At 39.5% G+C, this 23526-nt stretch overlaps 1 protein-coding gene across 2 annotated transcripts in view; it reads right to left on the bottom strand.

The window, feature by feature from the left end:
• Positions 1–23526, bottom strand: part of SEMA3E (semaphorin 3E) — a 206022-nt gene that overhangs the window by 11214 nt on the left and 171282 nt on the right. Inside the window, exons 10-15 of one of the 2 annotated variants that reach the window (XM_056573405.1) lie at positions 22528–22672; positions 12741–12963; positions 9756–9847; positions 6762–6803; positions 6319–6482; positions 5223–5290 (exon numbers count right to left, since the gene is read on the bottom strand). In XM_056573405.1, the coding sequence (XP_056429380.1) occupies positions 5223–5290; positions 6319–6482; positions 6762–6803; positions 9756–9847; positions 12741–12963; positions 22528–22672 (734 nt within the window). Of the gene's footprint in view, positions 1–5222; positions 5291–6318; positions 6486–6761; positions 6804–9755; positions 9848–12740; positions 12964–22527; positions 22673–23526 lie in introns of both variants that reach the window. The other variant, XM_056573404.1, reaches the window with a different exon arrangement.

The raw sequence follows: 23526 nt of genomic DNA, 5'->3' as shown, positions 1-23526 counted from the left end.
AAACTTTTTTTTACTTCATTTTTTTACACTTCAATAGTCCCCATAGGGAATTATCTATAGCAATCACTTGATTGCTAATACTGTTCAGTGCTATACATAGGGCATAACACTGATGAGTGTTCTCAGCTATCTTCTGCTCCGGTCTGCTCGATCTCCGAGCAGAAGAAGCGGGGCAGGTGAGGGGACCTCCATCCACCATGTTAGCTGACCTGATCTCCGCAGCCAGCCGTGGGATCAGATCAGCATAAAATGGAGCAGCGCTGCTGCAGATGCCATGATCTGTATTAATCACGGCATCTGAGGGGTTAATGGCAGACATCCGTGAGATCGCAGATGTCGTCCATTACTGGCGGTTCCCTGGCTGCTATCAGCAGCAAGGACCTGCCGCACATGACCCGATCATTGCCCCAATGCTAGAGGTCATGTACAGGACGTAAATGCATGTCCTGGTGTGGGAAGTCCAGCCGCACCAGGACGTACATATACATCCGTGGTCGTTAAGGGGTTAATGCAAGTCTATGGGAGGGGCTGAGGCATCCCTCACGCCCCACCCATTGACTTGCATTAAGGGGGTGGGGTGTGACATAATGAGGGTCAGGGCCATGATGTCCCGATCCTCTGGCACCTGCATCACCAGTCATCAGGCACGGAGCGAAGCTTGCTCCGTGCACCAGATGACAGGGGGTGCTGCAGGAGAGATCTTGGGGGTTCCCAGCATCGGAGCCCCTGCGATCAGACATCTTATCCCCTATCCGTTGGATAGGGGATAAGATGTCTAGAGGCGGAGTACCCCTTTAAGAAGTTAAAACAATTGTTAGTGAAGGAAAAATTAACCACATAGAATTTCAAAAGATAAGAGAAATTTTTATTATAGATTTCTGTTATTTGGTATAAGATGGCATAACTAAATTTTGCTTCTGCTTACATGACATATTTACAGCTAAAATAATCAGATTTATATTAAATAATACTAAACATAAATAGAGTTAAATAAGTTATCTCCTAAACAAAGAAATACCAAGAGATATAAGAAGTAGTAATTGGTCATATTGTGAGCCTGTGTAGTACAGATCCTTAATACTGACTGCTTTGGACTACATTATGGAAACATTCACCCATAGAACATTGCCGCTAAGTGGAGAATAATATGTCTGAGAATGTGAAGAACTAAAAAGTAGGATATCAGTGACCCCCCTTACTTATCCTTAAATTTAATTAAAAAGTCCCTTTCACTTAAAAGTACTTCTGACCTGTCATAGTCTGGATACTGAAACCCCCACCTCCCCACTGATTGCCAGAACAATCCAGGTGAAGTGTTTGGCTGAGTGATCCTCTCTCCATGTTGCTGCTCACTACAGGTGATGGGCTTGATAGACTGACTTAGCCCTTTAAGGACTCAGGGTTTTTCCATTTTACCTTTAAAAAATCATAATTCTTTCAATTTTGCACCTAAAAATCCATATGATGGCTTATTTTTTGCGCCACCAATTCCACTTTGTAATGAAATCTGTCATTTTACCCCAAAAATCTACGGTGAAACAGACAAAAAATCCTTGTGCATTAAGCCCCTACCGATTCTACTCTCAGACGTGATCCCCTAACTCACTTTAACCCTCCTATATGCACAACTAAGGCACTATTATTTACTCTCGAAAGATGAACTCCAACTACATTGTCCCCTCACTAGATTTGAACAATTATGTGCGGCGTCCAGCCCGACAAGCCACCCAGTTAGCCTCCTATACTCTATCCTTTTGTACTCTATGACCACGCAGCCTCTTCCCTATAAAGCGGGTTGGGAAAGGGACCTTGGCCACACAATTTCTGAGGAGGACTGGCGGGCGGCCATTGTGAACTGTTATAGAACATCAATCTCTTGTAGGGAACAGGAGACCAACTTTAAAGTTCTAACTCGTTGGTACAGGGTCCCCACTCTATTGGCGTCCTTTTATCAGGGAGTTACAGATGTATGTTGGCGCTGTGCCTCGGGAAGGAGAGACATGATTCACATTTGGTTGGCCTTCCCGTCACTCTCTAGTTTCTGGACCGGGGTTTCCGATATTATCTTTCGTATCACTTCTGTACGCCTGCCTCTCAACCCCGAGACCATGCTGCTTTCCATCCTCCTACCCAGTACTCCACGCTTCTCATCCAGACTAATCGCAAATCTCCTGTTAGCCGCGCGTACCGCTTCCCGGTTTATGCTACATTGGGTCTATGTATTTGGGTTACGGTTTATTACTTGAGTCTCCTCATGTGGGATCTGCAGCCTATTAATTGCCGCTCCGCCCGTGCCCCGGGCCCCATCTCAGTGTGAGGTGGTGGCCACTTATCTCAGCTTATGTGCTAGTGGGACACGGGGGTGTGTGCTAGTTATAACTAAGATGTCGTACGCTTCGTGTTGCTGCAGGATTACCATGTACCACTTTCCCATGTTGTGGAATTGTTTCGGGAAACTTATATACATTTTTCATTTTGTGTTGTATACTTATTTGTTGAAAATCAATAAAATTCGAATTTGAAAAAAAAAATCATTGTGCAAAAAAATTGTGAAAAAAAAGTGAATAAAGCCCTTCCTAATAAAAGTTTGAATCACCCCCCTTTTCCCATTTAAAAAAAACCAGTGTAAATAAAAATTAACATATGTGGTATCACCACGTGCAGAAATGTCCGAATTATAAAAACATATTGTTAATTAAACCGTACGGTCAATGGCGTAAGCACAAAAAAAATTCCAAAGTCCAAAATAGTGTATTTTTGGTCACTTTTATATAATGAAAAAATGAATAAAAAGCGATTAAAAAGTCTGATCAATACAAAAATGGTACCGCTAAAAACTTCAGATCACAACGCTAAAAATTAGCCCTCAAACCGCCCCGTACATGAAAAAAATAAAGTTATAGGGGTCAGAAGATGACAATTTTAGTTATGTTTTTTTCCAGAAGTACGACAAAATCAAATCTATATTAGTAGGGTATCATCATAATCAACCTACAGAATAAATATAAGGTGTTATTTTTACCAAAAAATTTACTGCGTAGAAACGGAAGCCCCAAAAATTTACAACATGATGTTTTTTTCTTCAATTTTGTCGGACAGTGATTTTTTTTTTAATGTTTCGTTGTAGATTTTTGGTTAAAATGACTGATGTCATTACAAAGAAGAATTGATGGTGCAAAAAATAAGCCATCATATGGATTTTTAGGTGCAAAATTGAAAGAGATATGATTTTTTAAAGGTAAGGAGGAGAAAATGAAAGTGCAAAAATTGAAAAAATCCTGGTCCTTAAGGGGTTAAGGGGTTAAAGAGGTATTCTAGGAAAAACATTTTTTTTACATATCAACTGGCTCCTGAAAGTTAAACAGATTTGTAAATTACTTCTATTAAAAATCTTAATCCTTCCAATAAGTACCAGCTGCTGAAGTTGAGTTGTTTTTTTCTGTCTGACAACAGTGCTCTCTGCTGACACCTCTGTCTGTCTCGGGAACTGCACAGAGTAGGAGAGGTTTGCTATGGGGATTTGCTTCTACTCGGGACACTTCCCGAGACAGGTTTCCTCAGAGAGCACTTAGGTAGAAAAGAACAACTCAACCTCTGCAGCTCAAAAGTACCGAAAGGATTAAGCTTTTTTGATAGAAGTCATGTACAAATATGTTTAACTTTCTGGAGCAAGTTGACATATAAAAAAAGTTTATTCCTGGATAACCCCTTTAAGAGTCCATCTTATGCAGCAAGCAGTGAGATGGAGCAGAGAAGCGCTCAGCCACACACTACTCCTGGCCCTTTCCAGTGATTGGTGGGGGTCTGAACACCCAGACCCTGAGCAATCAAAATATTTGATATGGCTTTATTATGTGTTAAATGTTTTTGTAAAGGATATTTTAAATCAGACTTGTCAGAAGGTTTTAAGAATATTAAGATCATGGCTCTATAGGGCTTTTGACTCTGAATCCATACATACCTGTCATTAAGTATTTACCCCTCAAGCACCGAGATTTTATAGTTTGAAAAAAGGCAAACTGGTGATGGGACCGAACTTTACTGGGCTCTAGCAGCCAAGAGGAACAATGGACAAAAAATATATAAAAAAATATGTAAGAAAAAATATATATTTGAACTAATATCTCAGCACTGGCAGGGTCAATTAACTAATAAGAAGTATTTATGAATCCAGATTCAAAGGCCCTATCCAGCCAAGCCCTTACTTTATACCTTAAAAACCTGCTGACAGGTCCACTTTAAGGACACCAATTTTTTATTATACCAATCCAATCCCATATCTTAGCTTGTAAGTAAAATCCCTAAAGGGGTACTCCTGTGGAAAACTTTTTTTTTTTTTTTTTAAATCAACTGGTGCCAGAAAGGTAAACAGGTTTGTAAATTACTTCTATTAAAAAATCTTAATCCTTCCAGTACTTATTAGCTGCTGACTACTACAGAGAAAATTATTTTCTTTTTGGAACACAGTGTACTCTGATGAATCACGAGCACAGTGCTCTCTGCTGACATCTCTGTCCATTTTAAGAACTGTCTAGAGTAGGAGAACATCCCCATAGCAAACATATGCTACTCTGGTCAGTTCCTAAAATTTACAGAGATGTCAGCAGAGAGCACTGTGCTCATGATTCCGCAGAGAGCACAGTGTTCCAAAAAGAAAACAATTTCCTCTGTAATATTCAGCAGCTAATAAGTACTGGAAGGATTAAGATTTTTTAATAGAAGCAATTTGCAAATCTGTTTATCTTTCTGGCACCAGTTAATAAAAAAAACAAAAACAAAAAAAACAAGGTTTTCCACCGGAGTACCCCTTTAATACACATTCACATTCTAACCACTGGGTGGCCACAGATACATAGGGGGAGATTTATCAAAATCTGTCTAGAGGAAAAGTTGCTAAGTTGTGCATAGCAACCAATCAGATCGCTTCTTTCATTTTGCAGAGGCCTTCTTAAAAATGAAAGAAACAATCTGATTGGTTGCTATGTGCAACACAGCAATTTTTCCTCTAGACAGATTTTGATAAATCTCCCCCATAGTGCATATATAGCTGCAGAATCATGTTGTTTATACTCTTGACATTATCACATAGAAACACATTTTGGATTGAGTTGTGCCATGAGAAAATGTAAGAAAGGATATATTTCTCAACTAAATGTTTTGTATTGTTTTGTTGCATTTAATATTTGTAATTGCTGGCACTGAAGTAAGTAAATAGAACTTACCATTAATATGTGGTCCTGAACATTGCTGAGCTGCATTGCCATGTCGAACGTCCTGTCTCCTGAAACGTCTATCAAAATGATATGAAGTTATCTACTTGCTATTAAACATATTACTGCTTTGCATTAAGTATATTTTATCTTCATTGAATTTGCAATAATTAAGATCTATTTATTCTATTGATCAAAAAATCATGAAAAGTGTTTTTACCGTGTAACAAAATATGCTGTAAAATTCACACAAAAACTGTTGATTTGGAGAAAAAAAAAAATCGTACTCCTTTAATGACCAGTTCAATAACCAGCCATAATGTTTAATATTTTTAAATTATTATTCTTAAGTTAATACAGTAATTCTTAAATCTTTTGAACACTGCTGTGCATCTGCTACAAGCAGGCAATGTATCTACATATGGAAAGCCGCCCAACAAGCGGACACAAAAAGCTATCCAGCCGCAGCAGGTAGCTCGTTCTTGTTAGTGCATCAACAGCGTGAAATACTCTGCAGATAAGCTCCGTGTGACCATAATTTTTTTTTTTTTTTTTTTTTATGGAACCATTTTGTGATACAAATAGACCGACATTTATCATTGTCTTTAGACAGTTTTTTGTGTCTAGAAAAGGTGCAAAAAAGGCACAAGCAGGGTTTATTTGCACCTTTTGTGCAACTTTTGGTTTACACATTTCTGCAGATTTTGAGTTGCAATCCACTGATTGTGGCAATACACATGATATGAAAGGGTTTTATGAACTGCTCCTTTTTGTGAAAAGGAGCAAAAAAGTCTCTAAAACTATACCAGCCCAGACTTAGCTTAGTTTTTTGGTGCCTGTGAAGAGAGAAATTTAAAAAAATGTGACCTGCACAAAATTTATCAAATGCTCTACAACCATTTAATAAATTTGGTGCTCCTACACATTACCAGCACACAAAAAGAAAGGTGTAGAAAAATGCTTCACTTACACCTACAATGATAAATGCCGGCCATAGTGTTTAGAAGATGTTAGGAAGGGGTTAGGGTGCAGTAGGCGCTCTTTCATTTATTCTTATGTAGAAAAAAAAATTATATGTTGTCCAAAAGTAATCTTGTCTTGCACCTACCTCTTAGAGTGTGTTCCAATAGGGAAGTACCTGGTGCAGGACATACCATCCCAAGCACAGTAAGGATCACGAGCAAGGCAACAGTCAGCACATGCTGTACCATACATGTCACACTGATGAAGCTTTACTTGGGCCACACTTGATTTGCAGCCAATGTACAGTTGCTGCTGCACAGATAAAAAATAAAGACCATTAGTGAAACGGCAATAAAACTGTAGAATGTCCATCTCATGAAGTAGTTTATAAAGAAACAACTAATCCGATATACATGCTTTCTGGAAGCAAAATAACTAAAATGGTCAGTTGTCAACTCATTCTGATTTGCTTGATATAATATACATTATGCTGTCATACACATTTTTCTATCTCCACTGTTTTTAAGTGCATTGTCATTTCCGTTTATATGTTGATCTATCTATCTACTTATAATATATAATACATACTCTTTTTGTTGAAATCTCCATTGCAATAATAGGCTCCGGAATCTGAAAAGAACAAAACAAGATAAGATGATGGTGCAATCAGACAATAATTATATATACTGTATATCAGCCATGAAGCAGCATTGGTGCTCTACCATTGTATTTTTATGGACTTTTTTAAAAAGAGTACTCCATGAGCATAAACTAAAAGAACAAGCCGTAGGTGGATAAACCAAATAGGAGAAGTGCAACATATTTGTTTAAAATCCACTCTTTGTTAAAAAGATTGCCCAACAAAATAATCTAACATGTTTCCAAACATAAAGGGCCCTCTAATTGTAGAGGTACAACCATTCGTCTTTCTTGTAGCCCAAACAGCAGCAACTATACATGGGGATTAATTTAACTCCCCTTAGTTCCTCCCACCATTGTATATTTTTAACCCCTTAAGGACCAAGCCCATTTTGACCTTAAAGACCAGGCCAATTGTATTTTTGAGTTTTCGTTTTTTCCGCCTCGCCTTCTAAAATCCATAACTCTTTTATATTTCCATCTACAGACCCATATAAGGGCTTATTTTACTTTATAATATATTACTCTCAATTTACCAAAAAATTTATGGCATACCCAAAAATATCTTTTTTGGGAGAGGAAATTTAAATGAAAACCACAATTTTTCACATTTTGGAGGGTTTTGTTTTCACACTGTACACTTTATGGTACAAATGACGTGTTCTTTATTCTGTGGGTCAATACGATTAAAATGATACCCATGGCTAGATATTTTTCTATTTTTGTATTGCTTAAAAAAAATCTCAAATTTTTTGTACAAAATCAGTAATATAAGATCACCCTATTTTAACACCCTATAACTTTTTCATTTTTCCGTATTTGGGGTGGTATGAGGGCTCCTTTCTTGCGCCATCATTTTTATTGATACTACATTTGCATATAAATTTTTAGATAATTTTTTATTAATTTTTTTCGGAATAAAATGTGACAAAAAAGCAGCATTACGCTTACGCCGTTCACCGTACAGGATCATTAACATTAAATTTGAATAGTTGGGACATTTACGCATGTGGCAATACCATATATGTTTCTAAAAAAATATATTTATGCTTTTTGGGGATAAAATGGGAAAAAGGGACAATTTTCGTTTTCATTGGGGGAGGGGATTTTTAACTTTTTGTTTTTACATTTTTCAACTTTTTTACACTTTTTATGTCCCCATAGGGGACTATCAATAGCAATCAGTTGATTGCTAATTCTATTTAGTGCTATGCACAGGGCATAGCACTGATCAGTATTATCGGCTATCTGCTGCTCTGGTTTACTCGATCTCAGAACAGAGCAGAAGACCAGAGGAGATGGCCGGAGGCAGGTGAGCGGACCTCCGGCCACCATTACAGATTATCGGATCCCCGTGGGCGATCCGATCATCTATTTTAATATGCGCTTTGCCGCAGATGCCGTGATCTGTATTGATCATGGCATCTGAGGGGTTAATGTCGGACATCCGTGCTATTGTGGATGTCAGCCATTACCTGCGGGTCCTGCAGTGTATAATGCAAGCACCGCTCCGATGCTCGCGGTCATACACTTGTGCGCTAAGTACTGCCGCACCAGGATATACATTTACGTACTTGGTCGTAAGGGGTTCTTGTGTGTTTGTGATGTAACACTTTAATAAAGACTATCAAATGGATTCTGGTGAGTGCGATGGAACTATTTTTTCTTTATGGATTGACAGATGCTTGGTATGCAAGCTCTTTCTGTTGACATAATAGCTAGTTAAATAACCTTGAGTTTGCTTGCTCTTTTATAGAGCAGTGTCATTTAGCCACCTAGCCATAGTGAGTGTAAAGGTCTATCCCTTTTTTGTGTCGTATGAGACTATAAATAAATGTATCCTCTAGAAACCCATTGACTTGGATGAGTAGTTTTACAGAGCAGAGGCACTACTAGACCAGAACAGGAGGAGTCTGAATAGACTCCAAGAACAAAACAGGAATAAGCTCAGACCCCCAGATAACCTCCGGTAGTCAAAGGGAATAATCAATACCCCCAGAGTCCCCTACCCAAAAGTAAAAGGGATCTATTGCTAAACAGGAATAAACACAATACCCCAGAACCACCAGAAGACACAGGAATGTCTTGATACTAGAACGCAATCTTCCAGAGTCCACCATGGAGCACGGAGATCTCTGGTACTAATTCTCAATTCCCCGAAGTCCCCTACGGACAGCTAACAGGGATATCTTGGTACAGAAACACAGAAAATGGATACAAGAGAAAACTGTGTGAACAGACACATAGCAGAAAAGATATTGACATCCTAAAAACCAACTAATCAATAACCATGTCTAAAACCCAGAACATACAAAGTGCATGCTAAAGCAAAAATAGTAGATTTAAGGCACAAACAAACAAAGAGTGTTTCACCGACAGCTTCATAGCAGCATGTAAGGATGTCAATCACCAGCCCAGAAGCCAGACTGAGCTGGCCTTATCTAGACACACCCAAAGAGCTATTGGATGAAAGGGTAAAAGCTTTAACTATTCCCTGGCGCGGGAACAAAAAACTGTTCAGACCACCAAAATCAAACGGCAATCTGAACATAACCCAAGAGAGACAGTACAGTGTGGTTTCATTATTATTACATTACAGTAAGCAAAACAGAGTTACAAATTTATGGCCGTTAAAGTCTCTTTTTTTCTGTTACTTTAGCGGCCGTTCTCGTGGAGGGGCACAACGGGCAACAACAGGTTCCGACAGCTCCCAGCTACTATTTTGGGTGCCAGGGCATCATTGTTTTTTACGGGAATAGCGGGAGGAAAATACAGCATAGGCAGTATTTTTTCCCCGGCTCCCCTGATGGACGTCACACTGCCGTGTCCTAACGGCAATGTGAAAGAAGCCTAAATAATGAAAAGTATGTCGTATTAAAAAAAAAGAAGCGGAAAGAACAAACAACCATCTTGCCATAATATAAATTATTAGGATAATGTTACCTTAAACACTTGGAGTTCTTCAAGAATAACTTCCTCCATTGTTTCTGTTTCTTGATTGTATATGGTGATAGTTTTCAGAACAATTCCATTGTCTATTTAGGTGAAAAAGAAAAATGATGATCTAGTTATCACTGTAGTTATAAAAATACTATAATGTTATAATATGACAAAATCTGTTAACTCTTTTTTTTTCTAAGCAAGAAAACAGCACTATTGTGACCCATATATAGAGTGTGTGTCTTTGTCAAACCTTCGCAAACACCTGCACTATATATATATATATATATATATATATATATATATATATATTAAAAGGTCGTTGTTTTCATGTATATACTAATAAAATACATTTGCGTATGCTCTTATCTACTATTTCACAAACATGTCAAAATAATTTTAGTTCATTCATTAGAAAGAACCAGAACTAGCATGCAGCTGAATGCTTCACTCCACGGCTTACTGCCCTTTCTGTCTCACTACAAGAGGCGAGCTCCACTGTAAGTTTATGTAGCTTGTCTCCTGCAGCAAGCCACGGGGAGATGAGCAGGCCGGGAAATGAAGAGACTGAACAAAACTTTAAACATGTCTCTTTGAGCTGTACAGAGTATTTTTAAAGTGAAAACTGGAAGAAAGATGGACACTGCCAAATAGTATAACAGCAATGGGGTGCTATGTGTGCTCAAACAACAACATACAGAGCAACAAGAAAAGGAAATGCACAAAAACATGCACTCCCAAGTAAAAGCAATATAAAAGCTTTATTAATGAAATAGTACTGTAAAATATGCCAAGAGGGGTACTGAGAAATACCCTAATCACTACTACACAGGTTATATCTAGACTATAGAAGTCAGGACTCCCACCTACATGTCTGGAATGGGTTTAAGACTATAGACCAATAATGGACAAACTCTGGGCTTTGGATATAGATAAAATATCTTGCTACATGAATGGTATCAATGGCATTTCAAGAGTCATATGCCCTCCAGAAATGGTTGGAAAATGGATTGACACCCCTTCAAGAATACATTTTTATTTAAATGTATAGCCCTATGCTAATGTATTTTCCTGTGTTTGTTTTGTCTGTTTTATTTAAGAGAAGTTTGTGTTTTTTCATGTAGTACTTAATTAAGAAGGCCTCACAAAATACATATGTATTATCTTATCTTTCTCTTATTGCAATAGCGTGGCACATACAAAATGTAATGTTTGTCTATTTCAATGTGAAAATTAAATAAATATTGAAATGTTAAACAGCATTATTGCAACAGACCATAGGGATAAAATGATTTAAAAGCAGCAAAATCCTAAAAATGAAAGATAACAAGTGATTTAATAGACCATGAAAGACTTTTCAATGAAGAGAGCTCAGCCAAAAATAAAAGTAATATATATCACATCCAAATAAGAAGAAGAAGCGGCACTCAAGATTAGCAAAAAGAAGCTGTGGTTTATTCCCCCATAATGTGAATGGTGTACCATTCACATGATGGGTGAATAAATCACACCTTCTTTTTGATAATCTGGAGAGCCACTTCTTCTTCTTATTTGGATGTGAAGTTTATGGGATATAGAGTCCTGTCCCCAGCAGCAGAGCACCCACCTGGACCTGGAGTCCTGAACACAGTGCCGGTTCCTTCTTGATATTGCATTATATATATATATATATATATATATATATATATATATATCACCACAGCCAAGCCAGATCACCCTGCTCTGTACTGACGAGGGGCAAACACCCTGAAACAGCTGTCTGCAGATGGGTAGAAACTTCCCTTTTGGGGAGTAGTCTGGCTTGGCATAAATCCCAATCAGCTTTTTATATTCCTTAACAGGAGCCAAGCTAATACATGGGAACACTACCTGAAAAGGTGGTGTAATGAGCTGCTTTGCATATTTCCCTACATATATATATATATATATATATATATATATATATATATATCAGGAACATGTTGTGAAAAGTCTGCAATTTAACGAATCACAGAAAGCCAATTACTGATATGCAACTATATGACAAATAATGTATTAATGCAAAGTAGAAATTTGGCTGTTAACCCCCAGCCAGATTGGTATTAAGAAAAGGGGCTCATGCCTATTGCTCCATCTTGACAGCTTTGTCAGGTGTCTTTGTATTTCTGGATAAGCTCTCCCTATTGAGAAGTAACTTATTTTGGCCTATTATAATACTAAAGTGTATAACAATATTTAAGATTCTGCCTCTAATAAATACATGTATTCATATAGCCTGCTGTAAAAAAAACTATTGTATTATATTATTTGTGAGCATATATTGGGGTTTATTTACTAAGAGTGGAGTGTAATTTTCTTTGTGGGTTTTGATTCCTGACTGGTATTTTCCAAAGATATTTACAAATGTTTCCCTTCATTATGCACTTTTCCCTATGTTTTTTTTTTTTTTTTACAACTGTTCTGATCTGTCGGGTTTTGCTCAGCTCAAATCCACCACATTTTTAGTTAAAACCTTAGTAAATATGTTGGAATTTAAAAAAAAACTGTCGGGGACACGCCCCTTTTGTTGGGGCCATGCCCCCTTTCTACAATGGACACATCCCCTTTTTGGGTTATCTTGTAAAATAAAGGGCTTATTTTTTTGGTCGCAAATTTGGGCGCAAAACCCAAGAAAAAAATTGTCAAAATCCCGTTAACTGCGATCAGACATGTTATCCCCTATCACGCCCCCTCCCTTAGACATCAATGGAGGAGGCGTGGCATGATGTTTCAAACATTGAAGCCTCAGGAACAAAGAAGCCCTTTTGATAGGGGATGACATGTCTAGGGGTGGAATACCCCTTTAAGTACTATTCAGTGATTATTATTATTATTATTATTAAAAGTTATTTAAGTATATCTATGGTAAGATATACAATTAGCATTATCATTATACAAATAAAGTAGATGTTATATTATAAGTTGTAAGGGCAAAATTTACTAAGTGTTCCCCCAACAACTCTGGCTTACCTGCTCCAAGAAACATGACATCATACTGTCCATCTTCTGCTTGTACTCGATCGACAACAATTTGTTTTAAGTTGTATTTTCCATCCACCTTTACAAGAAGAGGCCTTTTATGTAATGGTTTGATAGGTTTATACATCAGAGGATGACTTCTAGCAAAGCGCAAAGCCTCATCTGGGTAATCCTTGGTAGTTCCATAGTGACCTCCGTTTACCTTGCTAGGACACTAGATTTTAGAAAAATAAATTGAATCAATGTTAAATTCATGATTTTACATAAGTAAAACAGGCAAACTGTATTAGGGGAATTTTGCATGGTAAATATATTTTTAAAATTATTATGCAATCCTATAAGGGGTGGTAGAATATATAAACTAGGTATGTAGAGCGTGGACAAAGTAGCAAATCAAGCAGCCAGAAGGGCAGATAAGTTAGAGAATGGTTAAAAAATAATGGTTGGTGGAGAAGAGACCTGTGAGAGAGGTTAAGAGCAGTGGATAAGGAGATCCAAGTGTTACAAACCAGCAGTAAAAATAAATGTACCCACAAAAATTTTATAAATCCCATTACTGATATTGAATGTGCAAACCGTATGTTAACAAATGCCAGAAGTCTATCAAGCAAATTGAGAAGCTTGAAACATTGATAGTGGAGGAACACATTGATATAATTGGTGTCACTAAGACATGGCTAGACTCCTCAAATAACTGGGATATTAATATGTAGGGGTTTACATGTTTTGCAAAGATAGGGTGAACAGGAAAGAAAGAGTCTGCATGTTAGAAGTGATATCAAAGTCAGTGTAAAAGATGCATTAATTCCTTAACGACCACGGACGTAAATGTATGTCCTGGTTTGGCGGTACTTCGCGCACCAGGACGTACATTTACGTCCTGTGTATGACCACAAGTATCGGAGCGTTGTTCGTGTCATACACGTCAGTTTCCGGCTGCTATCAGCAGCTGGGGACCCGCCGGTAATGGCCGACATCCGCGATCACACGGATGTCCGCCATTAACCCCTCAGATGCAGTGATCAGTACAGATCACGGCATCTGCGGCAATGCGCATGTGAAAATAGATGATCGGATCGCCCGCAGCGCTGCTGCGGCAATTCGACCATCTGTAATGACGGACGATGGTCCCCTCACCTGCCTCCGTCAGTCTCCCGGCTTCTCCTGCTCTGGTATGAGATCGTGCAGATCAGAGCAGGAGATAGCCGATAATACTGATCAGTGCTATATCCTATGCATAGCACTGAACAGTATTAGCAATCAAATGATTGCTATAGATAGTCCCCTATGGAGACATAAAAGTGTAAAAAAAAGTTGAAAAATGTAAAAAAAAATCGCTTCATTAAACTTCATTTAGTGCGGCCCAGGCTCCAGGGCATCTAAGATGGCGGCTCCACATGTCAGGACATGGGGCAAGGAACTCTGGGAAGGCGGGAACATGGGTAGGCAGGATGACCCTGAATCACATGCACCATGCAGCCTATCAACAGCCAGTCACCCTGTGATGTCACAGCCCTATATAGTCGACAGCCATTTTGCGGCCAGTCACTTCAGCGTGCTATTGCAGAGAGAGAGAGTGATAGAGAGCAGTGTGTGTTGCACAGAAAAGCATTTTTACAGCATCAATTCACCTCCCAGTCACTTCATCGTGCTATTGCAGAGAGAGAGAGGGACAGAGAACAGTGTGTGTTGCACAGAAAAGCATTTTAACAGCAACAATTCACCTCAAGGCCAAATCCAGCCTAGGAGCACTGATAGGGAAGGGAGAGAGATTGGGAGAGAAAGTGCAATTTTGGGGGAAGTACATAGCATCTGTGCAGCACTGGTGTGTACAACAACTGAAAAGCTAATAGTAGCCAACCAGTTAGGGTTAGCAGAGCACTAATAGCCATAATAACCTGCTATTAGTGCCTAATACAGGATGCGTGGCAGAGAATATTGTGCTCTATTAAGTACAAACTGTGCATACATAGGTGGTGTACTATTTTGTTCCTGTTAAAGTCTTAAGGGCCTAGTTGCTGTGAAAGGCTAGCCAAAAGTATACACCTGCTGCTGTTGAAGACAAATACTGTTTTAAGTGTAGTGGAGCATATTGTACTTCCCTCATAAGTGCATACCACGTACATACATCTACATGGTGTACCACTGTGTTCCTGTTAAAGTCTTCAGGGCCTACTTACTGTGAAAGACCAGCCAAAAGTACACACCTGCTGCTGTTCTAGACAAATACTGTTTAAGTGTAGTGGAGTGTATTGTACTCCCCTCATATTTGCACTAATCAGGCAGAGAAGTGCCAAGATGTGCACAGAGGAGTGGCAGAGGCCAAAATTCATTAGGCACAGGCAGAGGTCGCAGCAGACTAGGGGCGAGTGGCAGCAGGAGTCACAGCAAGAGGCCTGAGTTCCCGGTATCAGCTAGCAGTCATGTCTCAACCAACAACCCATCTGCAATCATCAATTGGTTAACTTGGTAATCCACTTCCTCACAAGTGACAACTTACACTCCCAGTCAGCAGTCGGTGGGTTCCTCAGACACAACCCTCAGTTGGCATGGCCCGGGAGCAGTCCCTGTCCTCCCATTGCCTCTGTCCTATGCTGTTCCCTCTCCCACAGAAGTATTGTATGCTCTGGGTTCAGCTCCACTATTTAGTGAGGACGATCTACTAGAGGACAGTCAGCAGCTACTGCCCAGCCAAGAAGTGGAGGAGACATCCGTTGCTTTCTCCGCTAGGCGAGCAAGTAGTGATGAGAAGAAAGGTGTGGGAGGTGGTGTTGTGAGCATTCAGGCTCCTGAAGCAGACACTGTTGAGGAGGAGGACATCAGTGACGTGCAGACAAAACTCAATGATGATGAAGCCGATCGCACTTGGGAGCCGGGTGCAGAAGGGGCTTCATCATCCTCAGGAGAAGAGGGTTGCAGGTTGCCCGTGAGGCAGCAGCTGAGCCAGCAAGGTGGTAGCATGGTTGGCAGTCAGCATGGTGGCAGAAGTGGAAAGTCTGGAGCCAAAAATGCCCGGGGTAGACCACCTGCTTCAGTCCGGGCGGAAGTGGAATAGGGGTCTCTGGAGTCGGCGACAGTAATAGTCAGTCAGCGCGGACTGTTGGGTGGAAAGTCAGCTACTTAAATATCTTTAAGCATTGCAATTGTGAGGCCCTACAGTCTCGTCAGGCTGCCACAACCTTCAGGCTGTGTCATTCTGTCACCATACGGTCTCCTCATGCTGGTGCCCCCTCCAGGCTTTGTCATTGTGCCGCCATGTGGTCTCCTCATGTTGCTGGCACATTACGTAACAATTTTTATGTTAATCTATTTAAAATCTTTATGGTCATGTCAGACTGCTGCCACCAGACTTGATCGTTATGCCACTATATTGTAATGGATGGATGTGTATATAAATATATATATATATATATATATATATATGCACATACATCCATTACAATATAGTGGCAGAATGACCAAGTCTGGTGGCAGCAGTCTGACATGACCATGAGGATTTTAAATAGATTAACATAAAAATAGTTTATGTTCTGTATATGTAAAATGCCCATTTGGACAAAGCTACCCCTCCCCCTAATGACATTCTGCTCCATCCTGTCTGGCCCACACCATCGAAATGACTGGAGGAAGTTACCAACACCTAAAAGGACAAGGCCCATCCCCCATTCTACTCTCTGCTCACCTCCTCCCATCGAGTAGAGATTCTGAACAAAGACTGCATAGCCCGCCAAACTTTCCAGGAATGGCATACCTCACATGATAGACTAGGACTAAGAACATCCCACTAGTGAGAGTGGGAACTTATGTTAATTACAAAGGTGATATGAGGTTGAAGGGTTTGAAATAAAGCTCAGAAGAGTACACGGAATTTTGAAGCATTTGAAACTGACATTGGCTCCGTTTGATTTACTATGGTATACTTCGGTATATAAATTCTGTATACGGATTTGGCCGGGAGTAAGATATTTACAAGAGCACTGATAAAATCCATATCAATATGGTCTCCTCTTGCTGCTGCCAATTCCAGGCTCTGTCATTTTGCCACATTATGGTCTCCTCATGCTGCCACCTCCAGGCTTTGTTATTGTTCCACCCCATGATCTCCTCATGCTGTTGGCACCTTAAAATTTTAAAATTTTAATCTATTTTAAATCTTCAATTTTAATTTTACAATATATCTTTAATCTTATCTATTGTGAGGCCCTATGGTCTTGTAAGGCTGCTGCCACCTCTAGGCTCTGTCATTGTGCCGCCATGTGACTCCTTAATATATTGGGTTTTGTGGTCATACAGTATTAGTTGGAAGTAAACGCTTCGGGCACCCGGGACATTAAACATGTGAATCTAATCAAAATCTTAAATTTAAAAAAATCGATGTAATCTTTTCAAGACTGAGGCCTTATGTCATCGACATTATATATTACCTGTGGAATTACCACAAGACTCCAATGAAACAGGTTGGAGCGATAACAATGAAACATAACTGATTAAATGAAACATTTGCAGTCGAGGTGGGGGGGCAGCGCTGAGAGGCAGGGGCTGGAACAGGTGGTAGCTCGCCTATCGGCGGACCACCAGCTCGATGTTCACCAAAATGGGTCCTCAAAAATGGATTTAAAAAAATTAAATAAATTCAAATTAAATTAAATTAAATAAAAATTACATTAAAAAAATCTGTTTAATCTCTTCAATTGTGAGGTTATATGGTCTCCCTGCTGCCACGTCCAGACGCTGTGGGGCAGTGATTCTAATGGCGATGCTTGTAATCTGCATGTCATACTGAAAAACAGTATTATTTCACTAACACAGTACACTCCCTATTAGTATTACGACAAGACAAAGTGTCCTACAACCCTATTGAGGCTCTCTGTTGCCCAGAAATAGCTCAGATCAAAACTAATTTTTCCAGAAAATTCAGTGACTCGGCCGAATCAAATTTTTCAAAAATTTGCTCATCTCTATAAATGATCCATACAAAAATATGAGAAAAACCTGATCCAGGTAAATCCCCCTTAAAAGATAAGGGGCCCTCTCTCTGTCTGGAGAAAAAAAGGTTTAATCTCCAGGGGCAGCAAGCATTCTTTACCATAAGAACTGTGTTCTCATGGAACAGTCTACCTAATGAACTAATCACAGCAGGATTGGTTGAGGCCCTCAAAACAGTCTTAGATACATTTTTAGAACAAAATAATATTAAAGGGGTGGGAAAACTATTTTTTTTTCTTATCAACTGGCTACAGAAATTTAAACAGATTTGTAAATTGCTTCTATTAAAACATCTTAATCCTTCCAGAAGGATTAAGATTTTTTTTAATAGAAGTAATTTACAAATCTGTTTAACTTCCTGGTACCTTTTGATTTGAAAAATTTGTTTTCCACCGGAACACCCCTTTAATGCTTATGTAGAAATATAGAATCAAATCTTCTCCCCTTCATCCACTCATGCCTATTCTCTTTACTCCTTGGTTGAATTTGGATATGTGTATTTTTCAGCTGCACCATGTAACTTTGTAACATGCATTATTTTTGGACATCATCCATCGGTGCAGTGTGTGGCAGTATTATATTCGGGGGGGGGGTGCAGTGTGTGGCAGTATTTTATTCAGGGGTTTCAGTGTGTGGCAGTATTATAGTCAGAGGGTTCAGTGTGTGGTAGTATTATATTCAGAGGGTGCAGTATGTGACAGAATTATATTCGGGGGCAGTGTGTGGCAGTATTATATTCAGAGGGGGGCATTATGTGGCAGAATTTTATTCGGGGGCAGTGTGTGGCAGTATTATATTCAGAGGGTGCAGTGAGTGCCAGTATTATATTCAGAGGGTTCATTGTGTGGCAGTATTATATTCAGAGGGTGCAGTGTGTGGCAGTATTATATTCAGAGGGTTCAGTGTGTGGTAGTATTATATTCAGAGGGTGCAGTGTGTGGCAGTATTATATTCAGAGGATGCAGTGTGTGGCAGTATTATATTAATAGGGTTCAGTGTGTGGTAGTATTATATTCAGAGGGTGCAGTATGTGACAGAATTATATTCGTGGGCAGTTTGTGGCAGTATTATATTCAGAGGGGGCATTATGTGGCAGAATTTTATTTGGGGGACAATGTGTGGCAGTATTATATTTAGAAGAGGGTTCAGTGTGTGGCAGTATTATATTCAAAGGGTACAGTGTGTGGCAGTATTATATTCAGAGGGTGCAGTGTGTGGCAGTATTATATTCAGAGGGTTCAGTGTGTGGCAGTATTATATTCAGAGGGTTCAGTGTGTGGTAGTATTATATTCAGAGGGTGCAGTATGTGACAGAATTATATTCGGGGGGGCAGTTTGTGGCAGTATTATATTCAGAGGGGGCATTATGTGGCAGAATTTTATTCGGGGGACAGTGTGTGGCAGTATTATATTTAGAAGAGGGTTCAGTGTGTGGCAGTATTATATTCAAAGGGTGCAGTGTGTGACAGTATTATATTCAGAGGGTTCAGTGTGTGGTAGTATTATATTCAGAGGGTGCAGTGTGTGGCAGTATTATATTCAGAGGGTGCAGTGTGTGGTAGTATTATATTCAGAGGGTGCAGTGTGTGGCAGTATTATATTCAGAGGGTTCAGTGTGTGGCAGTATTATATTCAGAGGGTGCAGTGTGTGGCAGTCTTATATTCAGAGGGTGCAGTGTGTGGCAGTCTTATATTCAGAGGGCACAGTGTGTGGCAGTCTTATATTTAGAGGATACAGTGTGTGGCAGTCTTATATTTAGAGGATACAGTGTGTGGCAGTCTTATATTTAGAGGATACAGTGTGTGGCAGTCTTATATTTGGAGGATACAGTGTGTGGCCGTCTTATATTTAGAGGATACAGTGTGTGGCAGTCTTACAGTCAGGTCCATAAATATTGGGACATGGACACAATTCTAACATTTTTGGCTCTATACACCACCACAATGGATTTTAAATGAAACGAACAAGTAATGGGACAGAACAATAATCATAAATCAAACTTTCAATTTTTACTACTTGGTTGGCAATCCTTTGCTGTCAATAAAAGATTGAAGTCAGAACGCATAGACATCACCAGACATTGTTGGGTTTCATCCCTGGTGATGTTCTGCAAGGCCTCTGCTGCAATTGTCTTTAGTTACTGCTTGTTCTTGGGGCATTTTCCCTTCAGTTTTGTCATCAAGGGAAATGCATGCTCAATCGGATTCAGGTCAGGTGATTGACTTGGCCATTGCATAACATTCCACTTATTTCCCTTAAAAAACTCTTTGGTTGTTTTTGCAGTATGCTTTGGGTCATTGTCCATCTGCACTGTGAAGCGGCATCCAATGAGTTATGAAGCATTTTGCTGACTATGAGTAGATAATATTGCCTGAAACACTTCAGGATTCATCCAGCTGCTTTTGTCAGCAGTCACATCATCAATAAATACAAGAGAAGCAGTTCCATTGGTAGCCATATATGCCCACTATGCCATGACACTACCACCACCATGCTTCACTGATGAGGTGGTATGCTTAGGATCATGTTCCTTTCCTTCTCCATATTCTTCTCTTCCCATCACTCTGGTACAAGTTGATCTTGGTCTCATCTGTCCATAGGATGTTGTTCCAGAACTGTTAAGGCTTTTTTAGATGTTGTTTGGCAAACTCTAATCTGGCCTTGCTGTTTTTTAAGCTCACCAATGGTTTACATTTTGTGGTGAACCCTCTGTATTCAATCGGGTGAAGTCTTCTCTTGATTGTTGACTTTGACACACATACACCTACCTCCTGGAGAGTGTTGTTGATCTGGCCAACTGTTGTGAAGGGGCTTTCTTCACCAGGGAAAGAATTCTTTGATCATCCTCCACAGTTGTTTTCTTTGGTCTTCCAGGTCTTTTGATGTTGCTGAGCTCACCGGTGCATTCCTTCTTTTTAAGAATGTTTCAAAAGGTTGTTTTTACCATGCCTAATGTTTTGGCTATCTCTCTGATGTTTTTTCAGCCTAATGATGGCTTGCTTCACTAATAGTGACAGCTCTTAGGATCTCATCTTGAGAGTTGACAGCAACATATTCCAAATACAAATAGCACACTTGAAATGAACTCTGGACCTTTTATGTGCTCATTGTAATTGGGATAATGAGGGAATAACACACCTGGAACAGCTGAGAAGCCAATTGTCCCATTACATTTGGTCCCTTAGCAAGTGGGAGGCACATATGCAAACTGTTGTAATTCCTACACCATTCACCTGATTTGGATGTAAATACCCTCAAATTAAAGCCGGCAGTCTGGAGTTAAATCTTGTTTGTTTCATTTCAAATCCATTGTGATGGTGTATAGAGCCAAAAATGTTAGAATTGTGTTTATATCCCAAAATTTATGGACCTGACTGGATATTCAAGGGGGGGGGGGGGGGGGGCACTGTGTGTCAGTATTATTTTCAGAGGGTTCAGTGTGTGGTAGTATTATATTCAAAGGACACAATGTCTGGCATCATTATATTAATAATTGTTTTGAAATAGAGGATTAGAATGTGCTGACAAAATGAAGAGCCCTCTGGGCATCAAGTTCTGCAGAGAGAAGATTTAGCTGGAGCAAGTCATGGCAGTATGCACCATCTGAATTAGATAAAGAAAGACTAGAGAATACGGCACCTGTAATTACTTATATTATTGTGTATTGTACCGGACTATGACCAATCAGAGCTGTAGTCACTTGTAAGTTATGCAGTAATGATGGGTGAAACAACAACTCCCAGAATCCCCTTATCACTGATTACATCATACTGGGAGCTGTAGTTTTACATTGTAAAAACTTCTTTAGTGCTTTCCCCTTACTTGGAAATTTGTATATTTGATTATTATACTGGGAATAGAGACCAAATGGACCTACAGACGTACAGTGCATAGATAGCAGTGAGGCACATAAAAAAACAACATAAAAGCATTTACAATATACTATATATTAAAAAAGCGTATACAAACCATCAGGTCTCGTCCTGTGTATTAGACATGACGCCTACCTACTAGGCCAAATTCATACAGAGCAACACTTAATAGCAAATAATGCCTATAAAGTAAATAACATATACTTATTAAAATACAAAGGAACATGCAACATTACTGGAAGAGGAACATAGAATGACAAAAGTAGGGGAGCTGAATCCCATGTGTATTGTCAGAACACAGTCAATGGTCCCCTGACAAAGCCACCTGTGTTGGGGTGAAATGTGTAAGGTTTAATTAAGTTCCCCAACATAGGTGGCTTTGTCAGGGGACCCTTGGCTGTGTTCTGACAATACACATGGGATTCAGCCCCCCTACCTTTGTCATTCTATGTTCCTCCACTGGTGCTGAAAATTATGTTTGGCTGGAGATGTTCAGAGCTCTCACAGAATTTATTGTCTTAATTCGATGATAACATGAATCCTGTTTATATTTATTGTCCAATTACCCAATGAGGTGCCCTACCTGAGGAGAATCAACTAGTTGTATATTCATCCCTCCCAACAAGGGTACAAATAATTCTAAGATTAGAACTTCATACAGCCAACATGCTGACTGTTCTGTATGAGTCCTCATAGCTTATTTAGAAGTCCTAGGCAACTTGATTGCTGCTTGGCTTTGCATTAGCTTGATTTGTCATTCCATTCCACACTGAATAATTTAGCTCAGCTGAAGGCAAAGGAATAGCAAAATGATTGCAGAAAACTGGTAGTTATTTTAAGCAAGTTACACGTCTTTTGAGACTTTAGTTAAAAATATGTTGTCTGGAAAAAGCTTGATACAATGATAAAATAAACTTACTGAGCCAGGTCTTGGGTAAGGGACTTTTCCCTCATACATTGTCCAGTGGTATTCTGGTCCTTCTTTGTGTGCGTAGGGGCCATTAAAGGCTTCACGAATGCTGGTCATTTGATAAACACAAACTGCATAGCCTTTAAAAATGGCGCTGGAAAAAGAAAAAAAACATTGTTAAATAGTCTAGCCTATCTATCTATGTGGAGGTACATATGGAAATATGTCTCATATCTGGTTACACTGTCCTTTACTACTCCCGTTCTGGAACCAACTGTTGGCTACCATCTCTAAACTGACAACAATTCAATTCAATTTAGATCCGGGCCAACTTCTACTTTCTGTGCTTCCGACGACAATTCCTAAAAGAATTGCACAGTTGATAAGATTTATGCTTTTAGCCGCTAAGTCTGTGATACCTAGAAAATGGAAATCCGCATCACCACCGTCCTTTTTGGACTGGATTCAGGAACTCACGTTTATTCATAGGATGGAGGAATTGTTGTATGAATCTAAGAAACAGATATCAAAATACCACCAAATTTGTAGTCCCTGGACTGAGTTTCTGTCTTCTCCCGAATACAGATCTCTATATGTGTCCCCATAATTGTTCTACTTCACACTCATATCCTTTCTCGTGCGTGTTGCCCTCTAAGTGATGTCGGATTTCTGTTCGGCCGGGGTTCGGTCCATGTCCGTAGCCAGTGGAGGTACGTACCGTTCATGCTTACCCCTTTCCCCTCCCTTCTATTTGTTTCTATTCTTTCTTTCTGTGTTCTTTATTTCTTATTACTGTTCACAACAGCCAGTGCAACCAAGGTTGCAGAACACCTACCCTATCATTAGCCTTTCATGATGATGTACTGATCGATTGTTGATTCTACTAGGGGACTTCTTACTTACCTAGATTCCTGACAAACTGTTCTGCTCCTATATGTTTGATTACCATGTATGTTTTTTTTTTTTTTTTGTATTGTACGCTCACACTGGCCTTTTAGTATTGCTGTG

Source organism: Hyla sarda, chromosome 4 (assembly GCF_029499605.1).
Source record: "Hyla sarda isolate aHylSar1 chromosome 4, aHylSar1.hap1, whole genome shotgun sequence".
NCBI classification, from domain to species: domain Eukaryota; kingdom Metazoa; phylum Chordata; class Amphibia; order Anura; family Hylidae; genus Hyla; species Hyla sarda.
This window is presented reverse-complemented; position numbering and strand designations above follow the sequence as displayed.